The 21,352-nt window shown below is 38.4% G+C and overlaps 3 protein-coding genes across 6 annotated transcripts in view; 1 reads left to right on the top strand and 2 right to left on the bottom strand.

Annotated features, from left to right (window-relative positions):
- The window catches only part of NEMF (nuclear export mediator factor), a 59,213-nt gene extending 54,628 nt beyond the window's left edge, over positions 1-4,585 (top strand). The window contains exons 29-33 of the mRNA XM_081128190.1: positions 1,611-1,643; positions 2,690-2,790; positions 2,889-2,932; positions 3,015-3,094; positions 3,365-4,585. Coding sequence (XP_080984316.1) covers positions 1,611-1,643; positions 2,690-2,790; positions 2,889-2,932; positions 3,015-3,094; positions 3,365-3,442 — 336 coding nt within the window. The 3' untranslated portion in view covers positions 3,443-4,585. The remainder of the gene's footprint in view (positions 1-1,610; positions 1,644-2,689; positions 2,791-2,888; positions 2,933-3,014; positions 3,095-3,364) is intronic.
- Positions 4,586-4,748: 163 nt separating this feature from the next.
- On the bottom strand, positions 4,749-16,397 carry KLHDC2 (kelch domain containing 2). 3 transcript variants are annotated; one of them, XM_081128204.1, is made up of 13 exons: positions 15,961-16,397; positions 12,963-13,042; positions 11,298-11,415; positions 9,362-9,477; positions 8,755-8,836; positions 8,491-8,574; positions 7,724-7,804; positions 7,595-7,653; positions 7,099-7,208; positions 6,624-6,696; positions 5,456-5,543; positions 5,304-5,356; positions 4,749-5,056 (listed from the first exon to the last, which is right to left on the bottom strand). In XM_081128204.1, exons 1-13 carry the CDS (start codon positions 16,111-16,113, stop codon positions 4,933-4,935), a joined length of 1,221 nt encoding a protein of 406 aa, XP_080984330.1. In that variant the 5' UTR covers positions 16,114-16,397; the 3' UTR covers positions 4,749-4,932. The 3 variants fall into 3 exon arrangements, with proteins under 3 accessions (XP_080984330.1, XP_080984329.1, XP_080984328.1); XM_081128203.1 differs by having other exon boundaries at positions 11,298-11,371; positions 15,961-16,372; XM_081128202.1 differs by lacking the exon at positions 8,491-8,574 and having other exon boundaries at positions 15,961-16,366.
- A 2,459-nt stretch (positions 16,398-18,856) lies between these two features.
- The window catches only part of KLHDC1 (kelch domain containing 1), a 54,800-nt gene continuing 52,304 nt past the window's right edge, over positions 18,857-21,352 (bottom strand). For both annotated transcript variants that reach the window (XM_081158925.1, XM_081158924.1), the window contains one exon: positions 18,857-20,950. In XM_081158925.1, the coding sequence (XP_081015051.1) occupies positions 20,764-20,950 (187 nt within the window). In that variant the 3' untranslated portion in view covers positions 18,857-20,763. The remainder of the gene's footprint in view (positions 20,951-21,352) is intronic.

Raw genomic sequence — 21,352 nt, 5'->3', positions numbered from 1 at the left:
AGCGTCGACCTAGGATCCAGACAATCGGGGTTCGATTCCAGGTCAGGGCACATGCCCAGGTTGCAGGCTGCAGCCGATCAATGACTCTCTCATCATTGATATTTCTCTCTCTCTCCCCGCCTCTCCTTTCCTCTCTCTGAAATCAATAAAGATATATTTTTTTAAAAAAAGATGGTTGCCTGATTGATCTATCAAATGAATACAAGCCCAGCCCTAAGTATATCTTCTTGCATGAATATGTACGTCTTGAAATTCTGAGCAAATGACTTATTTTAACTTGTAACAATTTTTGATTCAGCCTGTATTTTCATTTATGGCAGTTAAAGCTTTGGTTTTAACTGTGTTCCGTTGAGTGCAGGCAATGCTCATTGGGATTCTAAATGCATTGCTCTTTTCTCTTTCCCCTGAACAGTGTTGTTGTTAATATTAAATGTTCTTTCATGACAGGTTATGTCCAGATAGGTTTTTAAATGTAAGCAAACAAAATTAAGCTACCTTACTGTGTGAAAATTTATCGTAAAACTGTTGAACAGAGACTAAAATATAAAAATTCTGTTCACCAAAATTCTCCATTTTCTTTTTCTTCGGCAAGTGCATCAAGCTTAGTTATTTGTCCTTTTATTTTAATTATTTTATTTAAGATTTTTTATTGATTTTTAGAGGGGAAGGAAGACATCGATTGGCTGTCTCCTGCACGCCCCCTACCTGGGATTGAGCCCCGGAGCTGGGTGTGTGCCCTGACCTGAATTGAACCAGCAACCCTTTGGTGCATGGGTTGATGACACCCAATCAACTGAGCCACACAGGCCAGGGCTATTTGCCATTTTAAATTGTCCTTATAACATTCACCCCTTTAGCATTTACTCTGTGGCAGCCACTTTCAACTGGTGTGCTGCAAGAATTTTTAAAACATGCAATACCTTAGTATTTAGTCAGGAGCACTGACCTCTTTTCCCTTAGATTGTCAAATAAAAAAATCAGAACAGCCAACACGACAATAGCCATCCAGTGTGAATGAATCAAAATTATACCTATGTTTTTTATCAGATCAGCAAAATATATATTTTTGGTGGGCTGCAGAATTTTATTATTTATTTATTTATTTATTTATTTATTTATTTATTTTTAAATATATCTTTATTGGTTTCAGAGAGAGGAAAGGAGAGGGAGAGAGAGAGATAGAAATGTCAATGATGAGAGTCATTGATGGACTGCCTCCTGCACGTCCCTGACTAGGGATCGAGCCAGCAACCCGGGCATGTGCCCTGACTGGGAATCGAGCCCCGATCGCCTGGATCCTAGGTCGACGCTCAACCGCTGAGCCACGCCCAGCCAGGCAGAATTAGTTTGTGTGCCATGAGATGGAAAAGGTTGAAAATTGCTGCTTTATGGGAAAGTTCTTTAAACATCAGAGTACAATCCTTTTTCTTTGAATGGCATTGTTTTCTGAAATAGTAAGACACAAATTAATTCAGAGTCTTGGGGTCCTTATCCTATGGATTAGATGTGCCAGTCTTGTGAAATCATTATTTTTTTTCTCCTCATAGTTTTTAATGGTGTGGAATTTCAATTTAAGTTATAGCTGACTTTTCAAATTTTGTTTGGAACAGGAAGAGCAAGATCTGGATCTACAGGGAAACGAGGTATGATTTTGTGTCTGAGTCCTTACCATAACACTCTTACTGCATTCCAGCTCCCAGAACGTTTGACACAATTCCTAACTACTAATTAAAACAGAAAAGGCTAAGGCAAGGCTCTAGAGTCAAACATTCTGGGTTTGAATCCCGACTTTGCTATATATAATTGCAACCTTGGAAACATTATTCTTTGTGCCTGTTCCCTCATATGAAGAATAGGGATTATAATTGTCCCTACCAGGAGAAAGCTGTTTTGAGAACTAAGGTAATATACGTAAAGCATTTAGAAAAGTTCATGGCATGTAGTAACACTACTTTAGCACCAAGCATTTTGACTCTAAATTGACTCATGTTGTCAAATAAATATGGGCAGTCTTATAGGCAGCCACCAAATGGGAAACTCTAAACCCTAGGAGTTCTCCTTAAGAAAAGGTAAGAGGGAAGGCTATTCTATCCCAAAAGTTCTCAGTTTCAGCACTATGAATATTTGGGGATGGATAATTCTTTGTTCTGAGTAGCTGTCCCATCCTTAGTCTCTACCCACTAGATGCCAGTAGCACTCTATTCCTGCCCCACACCCACTCCTCTCCCCTAGTCGTGACAACCAAAAATGTCTCCAGACATTGCCCAGTGTGGTCTGGGGGCAAAACCCATTTGAGAACCATTGGTCCAGCCAAAGTATCAGTGCCATTTCCATGCAATGGATTTAAATCTATTTGTGGTCATTGTTGTGCTTCATTTTAATCCATAGTTTTCTGCAACTCTAGAAATCCGCAAGTTTTTTCTCCCTTTCTCTTACTTGGATTACAAGTGCCTTTTTGCAAATCATTGTTCTCATTTCTCATTATTGCTAGGCAAAAATTATAAGTAGTAAAGTATATATATTTAAACACCCTTGGTCTTAAACTCTCCAGAGCTATAAAGCAGAGCTTACGGCAACATCAGTCAGAAAAGGATAAAAATGTTGAGATACTAATTTGACAGGTTTTAGAGGTTTTCTTTTTTAGAGATGATGTAAATTACTTTAATAATTGTTTGTTTTCCCTTTTTAGGAAAATCTCTTTGACTCTTTAACAGGGCAGCCACATCCTGAAGATCTACTACTGTTTGCTGTTCCAATATGTGCCCCTTACACCACCATGACAAACTATAAGTAAGTCATCACCACTTCACCCAAAACAGCTGGCACAGCAGTGATTTATGAATTGTTTGTAATCTCTGTTTACTAACACATACAATTTCTTTTTAAAGATACAAAGTGAAACTTACTCCTGGAGTTCAGAAAAAGGGAAAAGGTATTTAAAAATTTTTTTTGAATTATGATTTTAAACATTTCTTGACTGAACAGAAGTAGATTCTTCTAATTTCTATTTACAGCTGCAAAAACAGCCTTGAATAGTTTCATGCATTCCAAAGAAGCGACAGCAAGAGAAAAAGACTTATTCCGCAGCGTAAAGGTAAAGTATTCCTCTTGAACTTTCTGAAGATTGAAGAACATTCTGAAAATGTCAGCAGTTATTTGCTATTTTTTTTGTTCTTTATGTAGTAGATGCAAGCTGTAGCCATTCTTTTGGTAGAAAATGCTTCCTAGAAGCAGTATAAAATAAGTAAAATCATTTCAGGTAAATTTTAGAAATGCCTTTCTTTTGATAGCAGAGGATACATAATTGTCATAAAAAATATGATTATCCATATAGAATGTGAAGATATTCAATTCTCTTTTGTAGGACACAGATTTATCAAGAAACATTCCTGGCAAAGTGAAAGTTTCTGCACCCAATCTTCTGAATGTAAAGAAGAAATAGCTGAAATGAAATCCTAAAATATATGAGAAGAGCCAATTTTATAGCATTTTGGAAATTCAAAGATGAAAACACCATGTAACAAGACTTCTGCTTTTAAAAATGAACTAAACATTGCCTTGCTATATTTGCCAAAAGGAGTTACTCTTGTTTTATTCCAGTTTTACAGAGAGGAGACACTGTCTGTGATAGGATTTCCTAAAATATTTCTGGACAGTTAAATGCTAATTGTGTACATCTGTAGTTATTTTACATTTTCTTGAAATTTGGGAAGTTAATATTAAGTATTTATTTCGTGTTGTAAAGAAATGGAATAGTGAAGTGGCTCAGTTGCTTAGACTACTGACTTGGTAGTCTACTGTATATGATGTCTAATATATCTGTTACTCACAGGCCAATCACGTGGTTTTTTTGGTGTGTTTTTTCTGGAGGTGGTGGTGTTTGGGGACAGTTAAACATTTAGGATTAACTCTTGAAAACCCCAAGTATTGAAGGATTAAGTTTCCTTCCACCTTTACTTATAAAGTACATTAGACCAGATTTAATATATAAATAATTCCCGTGACTAAGCTTAAGGAATAACACCTTGAAGAAACTGGTGTTGATGCATTTATACACCCTCACTTTTCACCCTTCTCTCTTTCTTGTAATCTCATTCAGTTCTGTACCATTTTATTTTCCACCTCTAGTAAGTATCGGTGGCATCTTAACCTATAATGTTAGAAATGCACTTTTAAGGTTGCCAGTAAAGACTCCAAACCCAGCTTTCTTCTGTCTCCTAACAGGATGGAGAATAAAGTCATACCTTATTTCCACTTTTATGAGCTATAAAACTGTTATTTTTTAAATGATCAGACAACAGCTGCCTATAGTGAGCATGACCATTTTCTCCAGATCCTTTATCAAAGTGTTCAAGGTTAAAGTACTAAACAGCTTTTGGTCCTTCCAAAATTCCTTTTAACAGTTTTATCAGTCCTATTAAGAAAATTTTTCCATTTGAAATTCATGTTTAAAAAAACTTTATAATATTAATTAAAAAAAGATAACGTCAATTGGGGTGGTGCACACACAATACAGTGTACAGATGATGTGTTGTGGAACTGTGCACCTGAAGCCTGTAATTTTGTTAACCAGTGTCACCCCAATACGCTCAATAAAAGGAAAAAAACCCACTTCATTTTAAGTGGTAAGAATAATTAGTATAATGTTTCTACAGATATCTTGAAGTTACCAAAAAGAAATATAATAACCATTCCCTGGGGTAAAAAGCCCAAGTATTAATTTTCCTGTTTTAAAAGAAAACAATTACTGGTGTTAAATACATTTATTGTAAACTTTGGACACAAAAATAGGTTCTCTAGGCCATTCACATGCACATTAAAACCAAAAAGCTGCAAAACTACACATTGCAAATAACTATACAAATGATGCCACTCTGATGTTCACAGAATTGCTGTCCATGCAGGGTGATCCGAGGCATTATCTATGAAGCCTTAAGACCCAGAAGTGTTGTTACTACCAAACCTCTGATGAACACTGTGAAGTAAGTGTTTTGGAAGGCAGTTCCACGAGTTGGCTAACATTTCCTTAAAGCAAATGACTGCTTCCAAGCTTAGCCTGAAAGAATAAGGAAAAAGAAAAATAATTTCACTTTACTGTTTAGAAGTACCCTTACTTGATGAGCTATTAAAATAAAAAAGAAACCATTTCTTTTAAAGATTTTCATAGGTACTGGTTAGCTGGGTACATGAAAAAGCTTGTTGGTGCCCTTAAACTGTCCATAAAACTAGTTTTTCAAGAGCACTATTTTAAAGTGTTAAGAAATACAATTTGAAATACTCTTAAGTTCCAAGTAAAACGTTACCTTACAAGAGATTTTGGTTGAACTGAAAATATGAGTACTTCATTACTGTGTGCCTGAAAAATAGGTTAGAAGAACACATTAAATATCAAGTACTTCACAAGTAAGTTTCAGCATTATGATGAAGTGTCCTTTACGTAAGGTAGTATACTTACAGCTCTGTGATGGACAAGAAGGTTATTGGCACACCCACCAAAAACAATTACTTCTCCTTCGTCACTGGAACAAGCTGTATGCCATAATCTACATTTTAAAAAAAAGCTTGAGTCTGAAGTCGCCAAAAACACCAAACTGATCACTTACACTACAGAATAGACTGATGAAATAAAGACTAGAGTTCTTTAGCTCAGACCAAAACATCACAGTGAGAAGCAATCATCTTAAAGAAAAGTAGCCAAAGCTAGAAAAATCAATGTCTATTTTATCTGGATGTTAGCATTTCTCTGGTCCAGACCTAATATGCAACAAGGGGTTTGAAATGAACAAACTCTAGGTTTCTGTTGGCAATAACTGTTCTCTAGGTTTCTGTTAGCAATAAAAATCTTAAGGGAGATGAGTGGTACATGGCCTCTTACTCTTTTCATAGGCAGGGCCAGTTAGCCTTACACAAATCATCTGAGGGATGCTGAGTCTGCCTGAGGAAACGAAGCATCTGAAAGCCTGATAATTCTATGGAAAGAATACTTGTGCCTAATGAAGTCTAGTGGCCTGACTGTACTTAGGTTAGAGGCTTAGGAAAAAATGCAGCCTGACAGATCTAAATGTGCTTTGAACACCTATTTTGACTATCATTTTCTTTTCAGTCTTTGTAACATTTCATTTTGAGGTTAACAAAAATAACTGTTTAATAGGCTCTTCTGATTTGATGATCTGACTTCTTACTCTCTGTTACGCAGTGCTACTGAACATCTAATTGAAAGACCTTGATTTTTTTCCCCATATACATTAAGGTTTTGTAATTCTTTCCAGTTCCTTTTTCTTCTTTTTAATGACAAACCTAGATGCAGTTCAGTTCACTTGGGTAAAGAGCTTGATTATAAATGTTAACTATATCAGTAATTTTATGATAAACAAAAGAAAAAGGAAAAATAAAAATCCAGTCCTGTTTTTCATATAGAGATGATGGAAAAGAAAGCAACTGATACTAACGTAACATTTTTTTTCTTTCGAAAGGTATGATGTTAAACCTTAGTGAATGTTAGGATATTTATTTGAAGAATGATGGATTTAATGCAGCCAAAGTTTCCTCAATCTGTCTGTCTTGTACACATCTATGGACCTCATATATATAGTATAAGAATTACCTTTTTAAATAGTTCATACCTTGGTTTGTCAATGTAGGGATGATTAAACTGTATCCATTCATTTTTACTGATGCAGTAAGTCCAGGCATCACCTGATTGAAACAGAAAAAAGAACTTTGAAGTACATTATTCTACCAATGTGCCATTGATATTTAAAGGGCACAGCTTTAGCAAGAAAAATAATAAACCAAGATTGTGAGTAGATACAGAAAGTATATTTCCTTTTTTTCCTCTGCTTTTAACCAAATAAGCCCTTGTGTGTTACAGCCCTTTGGCAAAGCTTTTAAGTGTTCCAGGTCATTTCTTTACAGAATAGATGTATGTCATCGTATGAAAACAATTAATAGGGATATGTTATAGGATCAAAATGAATAGCAAACCTTCTGACCAACCCTATAGCCCTGACACATCTAAAACAGACTAATTTTTTCCAACTATATCATTATATATGAATGATATATAATGATTTCTCATCATATTTTTAAAGGACTTACTTAGTGGCTGTTTATCAGTGGTAAATCCTCCAAAGAGAAAGAGATGATCTGAAGAAACTGGTGTTAGTGAGTGCCAAGATCGGCCAACTGGGCATATACCTTGTGGAATTCTGAAAACAATAGCTAAGTTACAACACTGACACCTAAAAGCAGAGAAATATTGAGGTTTTCTTTTAAAACTTAAAAGGAATTAAAGAAAAAGAGACTTTAAATTTAAAAGGCTTTTTGGTATTAACTACATGTTTTGGAATGAACTATTTTCTTCGACAGTCAACTTTAGACCTTTTCAACAAATATGGAGCACATACTATGTGCCAGGCACATAGTTAATGGGAACTGGAAATAAAAAATAAAGTAAAATTCCTCCTTTTAGGATCCAATGATCATGTTTACTTAAATTCATAGTTACAGAAAATTTAAGCAAGTACATAAGGGAAAAAGCCATTGAAATTTTTTTGAAAAACTTTTCTAAATAATTATCTAGCATGATACCTACAATTCATTCCACTCCCATGTATCCAGATTAAGATAGTGAAGATCATTCATTCTAGCATCCTAAAAAAGAATAATTAATTACCATTTTGAATAATTCAAAGCAAGTCATCGAAACTGTTCACATACTCACTCGATATCTGCCTCCAAACACAAAGCCTTTGTTTCCAACAGTTGCACAGGCATGAGCAGCACGAGGTGAAGGTGCTTTACCCTATTAAAGTCATATAAACAATTTAATAAGTGAACTTTTGATAAATACCAAAAAGAGTCTTCAGTATACAAAAATACTCATATAAAAATGGCTAACATGTCTCAGGTGCTATGTTACGTGCTCTGATGTATTAATTCACTTAATCCTCACACGTTCTACAGTAACAATGGTTTAGGTTAAGGATACTTGAATGACAAACCACTTTCCACATAAGAATATGCAAGGCACTTGAGCTTTTGAGCTGAAGTGCAGACTTCTAGTCAACAGCAGTACTAAAGGCTGACTACCAAAACAGAATTTTAATTTTATATTTTTGAGGTGTATCACTGAATAGGCTAGTTAATAAATAGAATACCTGATTTATTTTTATCTTTTAAAATAAAAGCTAGGACATTGTATCACATCTGTATCAGAGGAGAAAGAAACTGATATTTAAGTAACTTAAATTCCAATATAGTGCTAGGTCATTTAATTACAAATAATACCACTCAACATCTATTAGATAATGGATGCTGGGTTGGTCTATACATTCATCAAAGTTTTCTGAGTTCTAGAGTCCTTGAAGAATAAAAGCTGTGGCTCTCTCCAGAAAACAAGAAGAATGAACTGTTGATCTTACACCACCTCCCAACTTCCCTTCTCTAAACAGTCTTGCTTTCATAATCCATTATTCTTCAGTAACTCACAGTAGTTATAGGCTGGCTCCAGATAAATGTTTCAGTGTCTAAAATATGTACATGATCATTCCATCCTCTTGGATGACTTGAATTCTACAGAAAATAGTAAGAATCTCTGAGTTATTTTACAATTACTTTACAAAGAGTGTTTGCAAAATTATACAGCCTTGGTCTGATTTATTAACAAAGCAAAATGAACAATACTACTACCAAACAAAATGTATTATTTCAACATACTAAGTAGGCCATATGCAAATATGAAACTTCACTTACCCAAAAAGATGTTTCATCAAATTCAAAAGTTCCCAATACTTTATCTTCAGGTAAATATCCATACCCTCCAAAAAATATTAACCTATTAAATAAAAAAAACAAGACACTGAAAATTCAAATATCCATAGGTTAGGATACAAGAGATTTTTCTCCTTTGTTACATGAGTTGCAAAGGCACCATTGAGTATATGCAAATACTCATATAATAATGGCAAATATGTCTCAGGTGCTATGTTAAATGCTTTGATGTATTAATTCACTTAATCCTCATTCGTTCTACAGTTACAGTGGTTATCAGCTAAAGACATTTGAAGGTGCCTGTCCAAGTGTGGCTTAGCCGTTGCGCAATGACCTAGGATCCAGGAGATCGAGGTCTGATTCCCAGTCAGGGCACAAGCCTGGGTTGCAGGCTGGATCCCCAGTCAGGGGCGTGCAGGAGGCAGCCAATCAATGACGACTTTCCCATCGTTGATGTTTCTCTCTCTCCCCACCCCTCTCTTCCTCTCTCTGAAATCAATAAAGATAATATTTTTTTTAAAAAGAGGTATTTGAAGGCCAACCACTTTCCACATAAAAACCCAAACCTGTAGTGCTGCTGGTAACTTACCTGTTTTTATACACCCAGACACCAAGTTTGTCCTTTGATGACGGAGGAATTCCTTGGCAATCAATTCTTTCCCACTGTAATACTCTGTCTGTACACCTTAAATCCAGCATGTAGAACTGTCAGAAGCAATGATTTCAGTTAGATCTGGTTATGTGAAAGAAATTCAACCTTGGTATTTAATTTTGCTGTGATTTATAGTAAGAATGTCATCTAATTCAGTACTTACTAAAAGTATGACCACAGACTGGCTGCCCATCTATAAAACTGTTACTGAGTCTAGATAAGGAACTTGTGCCAGAATATAAATTACCTAAGTCACTAACCATCCTGTTTAGTTCAGCTAATTTTTTTTCACAGCCACACTTTTGGAGAAGGAATAGAAGTATATTGGTTTACATTCTGTGCTTTAGATAGGCACTCAAAGTTGTACTGATGTAATTTATGGGTATCAGGATATTACCAAAAAATCAGACTCAGCAATTACACCTCCAAATTCAATTTAACAAACACGTGTCTACTTTAGGAGCTAAGGACAAATCTTAAAAGATTAAGTATCGGTCTATCTTTAAGGGTTCACATCCAGGTGCTTGAATAAATCTGACCACTATATATACTTTTTTTTTTTTTACTTAACACTCCTAAGCTTCCTTTTGATCAAACTTAAACTCAACCCTAGCCACTTGCTACTTTAGTGACTAACATTTCTCTTCCCGCCCCTAAAAGCCACAGCTTCTCTCTCCCAAGCTTCCTCCTTGCACAAAATTATTTTTCTCCCTTTGGCCCTGAGAAATACATGGCTCAACTACAGCCTATAGCAGTGCCTCACAAGATCTTTTAGGCACAGAACCCTTTCTTCAAACAAAATCTTTAAGTAAAAGCTTAACATATAAAAACAAAAATGGTGCTACACTTGTTAAAATGGTGGCAGAAGGAGCAGTCTGGAAACACTGAACACCATTATGCTCCTCCCACAGGAGTCCTAGAATTGCTAGGAGCAGTTTGAAACCACCTCAGCCATATGCTCCATCTTACTGGGCTACTTGGCATTTCCATGAACAACATATTTGCTTACACCTCTGCATCTCAATACCTGTATCTTGGCTACCCCTTCTAACTGTATTATTCAATTAAAGCATCACCTCTTGGGTGAAGACTACTTTTTCTGTTCATCCTACAGATTCAACAATATTACTGAGCTATTACTACGAGCCAGGCTCTGTGTGTATCTGGACCTAAGCTACTGAAATCATTTACTTATTACATGTGTCCCTTCTAGAATGAGCTGCAAGACGCAAGGACTGTATGCATCATTCATCTCTGAGTCTCCAATGTCTAACCAAGTGCTCAGCATATAAGGTGCCCTCTTAAGTTGCCAAATAAATGAATTTATAAGAGTCTACCTATATCATATGTTCCTTTCTGACTGACTTCATCTGTCTCTACTGGCCTGAGAGAACAACTGATCATCTTTTTCCTGTTTGGGAAAAACATGAACAAAGTTTGAATGACAGTATCTCATGGTGCCAGATCATAGGAATGTTAGTATATAAAATTTTGTCACCGTTAATTTGTCCTTATGGCTTTCTGAGTGGTGGCCTGTTATTTTTTACCCTGCCCCTCAATGATTACCTCGTTTTCATCTAATTTACTGTTATTCATCTAACACTCCAGGTTTCTAAAAGAACAAACAATTAGCTGCAAAGAACACAAAAACAACACAGGAAGTTACTGCACACAGGTTACCAACCAAAGTTGATTTTATAAAAGGCTTAGGTAAATACAAACTGGTAGACAAAATTCTGAAATGCACAATACCAAAATCCAGTATACATATTTTTTAACTGGGACAGGAATAATTGTGGGCTAACCACAGAAGTGTAAAGCTGTCTAAAAAAGAGTAAAACTGCCTTGAACCGTAATCCTTAGAAACACTAACCTTATTTGTATTGCCTCTTGAATGGTGTCCTCCAAACAAGTACAGCACCCTGTCTACACACACAGCACAGCTTCCTGACATAGAAGGAGGAACATCACCTTCAGTGTTAATTTTTCTCCTGAGGGGGGGAAAAGCAATGTAAATAAGCCTCCCAAAAGGGAAACGCAAAAATATTTTTATTTTTCTTCTAGTCCCACAATAAAGGGGGGAAAATAAATAGGCTGACTAGAGATCATATCTAGGATCTCATTTAGCTCTAAAATTTATTCAAAGAATGAGCTCTTTCCTCTTCATTCCACAGGCTATGACAGCTGGTCCTGCACATACGCAGAATGAGAGCTTCTAAAAGCCTCAGTGTCACATTATTCTAGGAGCACACCATTTTGTTTTTTAAACTAAACTGTTTGCTTTTTTATTTACATGGCCATAAGTGGTTATTTTGTTTTTGTTCTTGAGTGAGCCAGAAAAATTTCCAGCGTCCTAGTCCTGACAGATTAATTCAATCGGTGTTCTTTATTCAGTCACCTTTAGCCATTCAAATGAATCTCATTCAGACCTTACGTACTACTACAGGCACCTAAGTAGTACTTACTATAGGCCAGGCACTGCTCCGAGTGCTTTTGCATGTTTAACACATTCTGAATCTAATAAAAATGAAGCTGAATCAAAATTAATTAAGAAATAGAAGATTCAAAATATTAATAGGTCATTCACGGTCTTCTCACAATATCACTTTATATCAAGGTTTTACATTTTAGTAGGCTTATTTTTTTAAATTATGGGGCTGATTTAAAAAATATATGTAAAAAAAAGTAGAATTCCATATGAAATGAATATATAAATTTATTATCAATTTATTATACTATAAATTTATTATAAATTTCCCATTCTCTAGAAAAAGATTGGCAAACAGCTCAGAAAACACTGATTAGCCATGTACAGAAATAATCCTCTTATGTTTAACTCTTAAATCAAGGGGGAGAACTATTCCAGTTCTGAGATCTATAACATGTAGTATATGTAAAGCACAAGTTCTCACAATGCAGACCACGGGGAAAGACTACTTTATAAATCTTCAAACATGGCTAAGACAGCCTTTTGAGAATCACATTAATCCTGCCACTGACATACTCTTGAATACCACTGTTATAAGACTAGCAAAAGATCCTCTGAGAATATCCCTGGAAGGCAAATTTAAGTTAGTTTTGTTTTTTAAACAAAACATACTATTTCACGGAAATTTTAATGTTAGAGCTCATTAAAATAGTATACTACCTTTATTTCTAGTACATACAATCTATAATTTTTCGCATTCAAGATACCACATAACATCTTGAAAAATACTACGTGGAACTTTTATTTTATTTCCATTCCAGGATCTGAAGCCTGTACTTCTATTTTAATAACACTATGATACTTTATGGAGCCCTGAACAGAAATTTCTTCAAGGGTCATAAAAACATTTAGTAATTACTGCTACTACTGAAGAGATGCTAAAAAGCATCTAAGCTTAACAACCAGGCCAAACTAGCACAACACTGCTTTCAGAACATATAGATAGCTTAGCATCTTTAAAATTTTTTATTAATTAGAATGGATTTTATAGGTTTCTTTTTGTTTGCAACATTATTTGAATGTTTTAGTCCCCCTTATAAATCCAGTTACCATCTTCCAGTCTCCATGTTGTAGATCCATAGTTCTTCTCTAGGCAGATAAAAGTCATATAATCCTCTGACTTGATTACTCTAAGAACCAAAAAGAAAATTGCAAATATAAAAAATAATTGGTATTATAAAGAGGCACTACTGTATATTTCTCATATCTATCTTATTTGAGATACTGAGAGTTAATGAAAAATTAAATCAGTCTGACAAGTCCATCAAATGCACAATCCTCCCCACCTCATGCCACATACTCAAGGTAATGCTTACTATAGACAGCTCTTATTTCATATTTTTGATAGAGCATTTGTAATGGTGCAGGAAGTTAAGAGATCACCAGGAAATCTCCAAGGCCACTTTATCCTGAAGAAACCATGCACCAAAGGTCAGTTGCATGACTTCAGGAGAGATTACCTGTGCCATGGTCAGCAGATTAAAGGTCTGCCTTGGCCTGGCTGGCATGGCTCAGCGGTTGAGCATTGACCTATGATCCAGGAGGTCAAGGTTTGATTCCTGGTCAGGGAACACGCCTGCATTGCAGGCTCCATCCCCAGTAGTGGGCCTGCAGGAGGCAGCCAATCAATGACTCTCATCATTGACAGACGTTTCTCTCTCTCTCCCTCTCCCTTCCTCTCTCTGAAATCAATAAAGATATATTAAAAAAAAAAAAAAAAAAAAGATCTACCTTTAATTCCTTACCCACATTGGCACGTGATACATAGTTTTCTAGCCGTTGTTTCTTTTGACCCATTCATTCTCTACCAAGATGCGGAGAGGGTAGCACTGCAAATATGCAAATATTAAGTCCTTATGCAATATTTTAAGTTCCTTGTTCTGCTCTATTTCCTTCAGGTAATAATTCTTAACAGACTGAGCATACCACATGCTAGAGCTAGCTGAGTGCTACCCATGGATTGGATTATTTAACTCTCACAACAACCCTTAAAAGTAGTTGGTATTTTAAGAAAACAGGTTTTTCGGGGAGGTGATTTGCCCCAGGTTACTTAGCAAGTGATGGTAGAACCAGGATTTTGCTTCCTTTCCTTGAATTGGCAACTTCAAGTGCTGCCTGATCTCTCCATCCTTTGAACCTCACTGGCCCCTTTCTGAATAATGTCAACATACAGTAACCAATTGCAGTTCACTGAGAATGGGTGTCAGAGTCTAATAAGCTGGAGTATTACACAAGAATAGAGCACCTGGCCATGTAAACATTTTGCTTTTCCTTCCACCACTTTCAAAGGGAAAGGCTAGAAGACAGCAGGCTGACCAACCCTGAGCAAATCACTTGGCCTAGGGGGGGAAACTGACTACTGTGTGAGAAGCTAGGGTTTATTGCCTTCAAAACAATCTCCAAAGGCGTCCTGTGCCTACTCTCGCCAAAATGTGGATAGCCTGTTTTTGAACCACCCACTTAGTTCACTGATCATGCCTCTCCACCCTGCCTCAGTCCTCAGTATCCACTACCTCAAAAACAGCATCAGAAATCTTCCACCCTGGCAAGCCCACACACACACACCCAAAGGAAAGTCCCATTCCCTCACTGCTTCTGATTTTTACAGAATTTTGAATAAAGTAGTTTAGACTTAAGTATGATTGATCAACAGGTTTACTTTTCTCCTTGGGAATTACATTTCAGTAAGGGTCCCCACATACCTACCCCCTTCCTCTTAACAAGTACCCTCTAAACACGTACTCATTGGAGGCTGAGGAAAGCACAAGTTAGGATTGGCAAAAAAAATACTTTTGTGATTAAACTACATTAATTAATCAGGATAGCTACAGCACTTTATCCCATCTATCTTTTGACCCATCTCAAAAGCGGTCAACTATGATCAGATCAACTATCATGAACAGAAATGTACTGCCAGAGTCACAAAACAAGTCATCAAAGGCACAGATGTAGTGGACAAGATTTCAAGGAAATGGGAGACGGAGGAGATCATTTTTTTTTTCCCAATGTTTTTATTGATTTTTAGAGAGGAAGGTGGAGAGAGGGGGAGGGAGAGACATCCATGCAAGAGAGAAACATGGATTGGTTGCCTGCCATATGCACCCCAACAGGGGACAGAACCTGAAACCTGGGCATGTGCCACGACAGAGAATGAACCAGCGACCTTTCCGTGCACAGGAGGTTGCTCAACCAACTGAGACACACCGGCCCGGCTAAGGCCAAAAGGGACTAAAAAGAATGTTTTTGGTAGGAATGCATTAGAGCCAACTGAACAAATGAAATGAGACAATTCTAGAATGTGGAGTGTTACTGGGAAGTTCTAAAGAGCAGGAGAACTAGTGGGCAAGGTTTAACGCGGGCTGGGATTCCCCAGGCAGAAACAGAAGAAATGCAACTAACTGGCTCTTCACTGGTGACTAATTACATTATTTATCATTGGGGGTTGAAGGTGTCGAGGAATTGTTGACACTTTTGGTTACCAGCAGAGCTTTTCCATTAATTTTAATAGAAGTTTCTTCTGAGAATTTTCAGCCGTTTCTCAGCTGGAACCAAAAGGAAAACAGCTCTAAAACGTTCGAACAACAGAGGGACGGCATCTGCACAGGTGGAGCTGATCAGGGGACGGGCGGGAAGGTTAAGCCAGGCGATGATTCCTGCGGCCTTGCGGCCTTCCAGGGGTTTTCCTACACCTGTCACCCCGCAGGTGGCCAACGGTACCGGTGGGCCCCATGACCTCGGCTCCACACACCGTCGCCTCTTACACACACCCCAACTTTTAAATAAAAACACGGCAGGTCCTCGGGCGGCGCCCAACGTGCCTTCGCCCAAAATAACGGCCCGAGGTCAAGCAGACGCGGGGGCGCGCGGCGGGGCGGGGCGGGGAGAGCCGGCCGCGGGAGCAGGAGGCCGGCGAGACCCGGGGACGGTCCAGGCGCTCCTGGGGAGATTCCCACGGGGGGGGGCACAATCAAAACCCGCGGGCAGAGTCGCGACGTGGGGGCGCGGGAGGCGCCGCGCCGGTCCGCCCGCCGGCCCGGCCACCACTGACCTTGTAGCCGCCCCAGACGAACATGTGGCGCCCGTCGCCGACGGCTACGTGGCCGCTGCGCTCGGCGGGGCAGGCGAGCTCCATGGACTCACAGCTCTCGTAGGCTGGCCCCGGCAAGTCGTCCGCCCGCAGATCCTCGTTGCCATCAGCCATCTTGAGGCTGCACTTTTGTTCACTCACAATCCCCACGGCCGAGAGCGGGGAAAAGACAAAGGAGGCGGGAGAAAGAAATGAGCCGCGGCGAAAGGGACGGCGTCGAGGCCGCCGCCTCGCCGCCCGCGCTCCGTCCGGCCAGCTCCTCCGAGGACGGGCTCCCGGAGGCCGGGGTCGCGGGCGGGGCGGTGCGAGGACGGGGCGGGAAGGGGGCCCGCCGAGGGCCGGGGCCAGGCTCCAGCCCGTCCGCCCCGCCCCCAGCCTCCTCACGCCACCGCGGCTCTTGTTTACGCCGCGGCCGGAACCGCCTGTTCCGCTAACGCCGCGGTCGGCCCCGGAAGCGCGGCCAACGCTCAGCGCCCCAGAGCCGGTCCGCCCGCCCCCGCCGCGCTCGGCGTCCGCCGGAGGCCGGGCCCTGGCGCCGCGCCCGAGGACCTCCCCGCGCGCGGCGCCCTCCCCGCCCGCGCTGCGAGGCCCCGGCCGCCTCAGGCTCGCTTTCCGAGGCCGGCCGGCGCGGCCCCGCGGCTGAGCATCGGCCTAGGATCCTGGAGCTCGCGGTGGGATTCCCGGTCGGGCACAGGCCCGGGTTGCGGGCTTGCTGCCCAGTCGGGGCCGTGCGGGAGGCAGCCGGTCAGTGACGACTCTCTCGTCACTGATGCTTCTCTCTCTCCCTCTCGCTGAGATCCGTGAAGATATATTAAAATAAAATAAACATCCTTTTTAAAAAAGGACTTGCTCTTCCAGGAGTTCTCCTCGAAGGCTGCCCAGCCTGGAAAGGGGTAGTGAAATTGCCCAGCTGGTGTGTTTCTGTCTCAGCCTCTGCGGGAAGCCATCCCGGGTTCGGGTTTCCCTCGGGGCCGAGGGGACGCGCCTCGCCGCTGCCGAGCGCCCATCGCGGCGCCCGAGGCTGCTGGAGGCGGCCCCGCGCCCCGCACCCGCGCGCTCTGGCTCAGCCGAGAGCTTTAGTTCGGAAAATCGCCCGAAAAGCGTTTCAGAACCCACCGCTGCCGTCAGGCGAATCCTGCTCACACACAGTTTTCCATTCTATGATACATTTGAATTAGGTCAAGAGCAAATTCAGAATTCCTATAAAGCTGATGCCTCACCTGAAGCAGGGCCGGACTAGAACACACCTTAGATCCCTAACCTAGTGGTGGCTCTGCTTGGGTGAGTTTGGTGAGTGGAGGGCTTTATTACTCACTCTTCCCATCTTCAAACTGGAATCACTATTTAGAAGAAATACTTTGAACAACAAAGGGCTTTTCTCGCTAAAATTTTCATAGCCTGAAACTCCTTCCCTAGCCACTGCCTGTATGTTTACAACTTATCAAAATTTGTAGTATGGGTGATAGCAGTGCTTAGAGGGAAATCTGTAGGGTGTCCCAAAAAATATATACACACTTTGAATAATTATTAATTCCAATGTTTCTTTTCAGATTTAACCCATCGGAATTAATAATTACTCAAAGTGTGTGTACATTTTTTTGGGACATCTTTTTATATTAGAAAAGATTAAGATCTAAAATCAGTCATCTTAAGTTTCCATTTTAGGAAACTAGATATAGAAGAGCAAATTAAATCCAAAGCAAGCAGGAAAAAAGAAAAATTAGAGCAATATCAATGAAATTGAAGCAGGAAACCAATAGAGAAAATCAATGAAACCAAAAGGTGTTTTTTTGGAAAGATCAATAAAATTGATAAGCCTCTAGCCAGGCTAAGACAAAAAGAGAGAAGACACAAATTACTAATATCAGAAATGAAATAGGGTCCATCATGACAGATCCCCTGGACATTCAAAGCATAATAAACAAACATGAACAACTCCATGCCCACATATTTGATGACCTAGGTGAAATGAACCAATTCCTTGAAAGACACAATCTGCCCAAACTCAAACAAGCCTATATCTTTTTTTTAACTTTATTTTTATTATTTACACTATTATAGATGTCCCCACTTTCCCCTCCCCTTTACCCATTTCCACCCTCGCCCCCAAATAGCCCCATATCTAATAAAGAAACTGAGTCAATAGTTAATAACAAAATTTTGGGGGCAGTGAAACTTTATATGATAATATAATGGTGGATACATGTTATTATCCATTTGTCTAAACCCATAGAACATACACTATCAAGAGTGAACCCAAGTGTAAACTATGGATTTTAGGTGTGTCTTAGCTCAGGTTGCTATAACAAAATACCATAGACTGGATGGATGGCTTAAACAACAGACATTTAATTCTCATGGTTCTAGAGGCTGGGAATTCCAAGATCAAGGTGATTGGGTTCTTAGCGAGAGCCTTCTTTCTGGCTTGCAGACGACTGTGATCCCATTGCATCCTCACGTGGCAGGGAGTGAGAACTCTGCTCTCTTCTTCTTCTTGCAAGGGCAATAATACCATCATAGGATCTCTCCCCTCATGTCCTTATCTAAATCTAATTACCTCCCAAATACCCCACCTCCAAATGCCATCATATTGAGGATTAGGGTTTCAACACATGAATTTGGCAGGAACACAAACATTCAGTCCATAACAGGGTGATTTTTAAAATGTTCTTGCTGTGGCTACAGCTGTATGGTAACTATCAAACTGAAAATTCCAATAGAACGAAATTCATACAGTGAAAAAATAGGCACAAAAAAAGGTGCACAGGGGGGCATTATTTGTCTTTTAAAACTGCTTTTTCTTCAAAAATGTTCTGCAATCAAAATTTTAAGTTGTCATTATATACGACCCTGAAAATTACTCTGTCTTAGTAGGTTTATTTTCTCTCACATGTACATAACAATATAAATAAGGTACTGGTGAAAACATCAGTTTATGCCTGTGCTGACAGTATGGAGTTCTAAAGAATATTTTAAGCTTCTATCAAAAGGCTAATAATTTTTTAAAGATGTTTGTGCAAAAATACTATTTGGAAAAAAAGGTACACTAATTTTGATGTGCTATTTACTATGTCATACTAAAAATGATAGTACTAAAAAAAGAACCCTTCCTGACAACTGGAAGAATATCCTGAGAAACATAATAAAGGTGGCCAGAAATTCTTTTTCCTTGAGAACCAGAATGGAGACCTATCTTATGAACCACCTGAATAAAACCTTTTAGAACCTTCTTTCAAACAGAGAGCCCATACGGGACAGTTCAGAGCTAACGTTATGAGAGTGTCATTGCCTTGGGCTCCTATATACTGTGGAGGTCAACAACACAAAAGTTGACAGCTGACATCTGCTGTTGAGAAGTAAGGAATGAATACAGCTTGGCTATCAAACTTCAAAACTGGCTTTGCCAGCTCCCAGAATTTCTGTATCTCCTAATAGCAGGAGAGCCTTCGTTTAAGCCAAGTTATAGAAACAAGTTAAATATCAGAATTCTCTGCCACTCCCACTATGAGGTTACCTCAAGACATACAATTTTTAGAGTAATACAATCTATTAGGTCAAATAAGTACAGCACCAGTTACATGTGCCATAGATAATAGATTTTCATTTTCTTGAAGCCTAAACGTTGGTGTGTATTTTGAGGGGCTAATCCAACTTTTAATGTCCACTTGAAAACAGAAGTCTTTTCTAAGAAGCTAGAGAAGGCATTCATATAATCCAGAAGCCATTTTAAAAAGTGTTCATTCCACTCAATGTCATCTATAATCATCTAATAGGTTTTGATAGTTTTCCCTTAAATATGAAATGCTGATACTGAAGCTCACTGTAATAAAATAATTACTTCTAAGATGTATATTGCCTGCAATATTCATTTTCTAAATCTGTTATTCAGCCTAAAAATAGTAAGAAAAAATGAAAACTTACACTGAAATATTGTTTGTACAATCAACTCTAATGACAGTTCACACTGAAAAAACTGGGAAAATAGTAAATCTACATAGGTTGTATAATAAATAAAATGGAAACACACTATTTCAATACATAAATAGAAGCTTTACACATCGAAAATATAATACATATATATAAAATATATCTCAAAAATTTAATGAGGTACTACAAACTACTATAATTTTCACTATAAATTACACATATATTTCAAGAGAGAAATATATTTGCTCTAACATTTTAAACTTCAGATATAATGTCGATGCTTAAGAATATTTTACTAAATGAGTGGTAAAAGGGTAGGTGTTCCACACTTAACACCATACCAGTGTTTGCCTATTTTATAATGTTGGCCGGCTGTAGTAGTAATGTAGGAAACGTTATTTAAATAACTGAGTTATTTAATGAGAAGCTTCAGGTAATTTTAAAGTGACTTGAAAGAATCTATTCTTTCTAAAAGTGAATATGTAGTGTTTCTATGTATCATGTTGAAAGATTTCTAAAGTCCTTGGGTAACTTCTTATTCTCTTCAAATTTGTATAATCTTTCCAGTAATGAGTACACAGTGAGTTAAAATCTCCTACAACTGTACTTACTTTCAGAAAGTATATTTTTTCTGCAGCTTATAAGGAATTTATTTTAGAAATATAAATTAATCTGCCATTAACATCTCACTCCCATATATCCCATTCCATGTAATCACTTTAACATAGCATTTCTGCTGCAAATTTTATCTTCTAAATAAAGCCTCCAATTTGGGGAATAAATATACACTATGATTAAAATTTTTAAACATCTTAAATACATAAAGTATATAACAACTTAATTGTTACTGATCCACTGATACTTAGTTTCTGTTTCTTCTTTTTGGGCTCTTTGTTCTTCTCGGTGGTTAGCTGCAGTCCAAAATGTGATTTTTTTGAGTACTTGTTGCAGAAGTTTGGGAGGTAATAAAGATATTTGACTTTCTAAAATTATAGCATTTTTACCAATGCAGTCAAGACATGACCTGTAAACAAAACATAACAGAATTATTCATTTTTAAGTTATAATATAAAAATATATAGGTAAGTTTCTTAAAAATAAAAATCATTTAAAAATTTTTACATAACGTATTTCCATTGTATTGTTTGGAACATGAGAGGATATATGTTCTTCCCAGAGCACCACAATAATTGTATATTTTTATAGCCCAGAGATTATATCTGACCAAAATCCAATGGAAACAGAAATTACAATTTACCATGCATGATGTTCTTTAAATAAAAAAGATTCAGACTTAATTTCAAAGCAGGTTAGTCTGTAGCAGACCCTTTTCCAACTATCCCTGCAGCCCAACACCCATTTACTCTTCTCTGAGAACTGTTTATTCCATCTCCAAGATGAAACGTCCATTTTTACATGATGTGAC

Source organism: Miniopterus schreibersii (genome assembly GCF_964146895.1).
Source record: "Miniopterus schreibersii genome assembly, chromosome: 1".
Taxonomy (NCBI): domain Eukaryota; kingdom Metazoa; phylum Chordata; class Mammalia; order Chiroptera; family Miniopteridae; genus Miniopterus; species Miniopterus schreibersii.
Note: the sequence above shows the minus strand (reverse complement) of the source record. Positions and strands in the feature narration are given on the sequence as shown.

Excerpts from the sequence above, each read along its gene's own strand:
- KLHDC2 (XM_081128204.1), bottom strand. The coding sequence starts at position 16,113 with ATGGCTGATGGCAACGAGGATCTGCGGGCGGACGACTTGCCGGGGCCA. Across the intron at positions 7,805-8,490 it reads GGAGCCAGCCTATAACTACT|GGTAAAGCACCTTCACCTCG; the intron begins GTGAGTTACTGA and ends TGACTTTAATAG. Across the intron at positions 5,357-5,455 it reads TTCTTGTCCATCACAGAGCT|GCACACAGTAATGAAGTACT; the intron begins GTAAGTATACTA and ends CCTATTTTTCAG.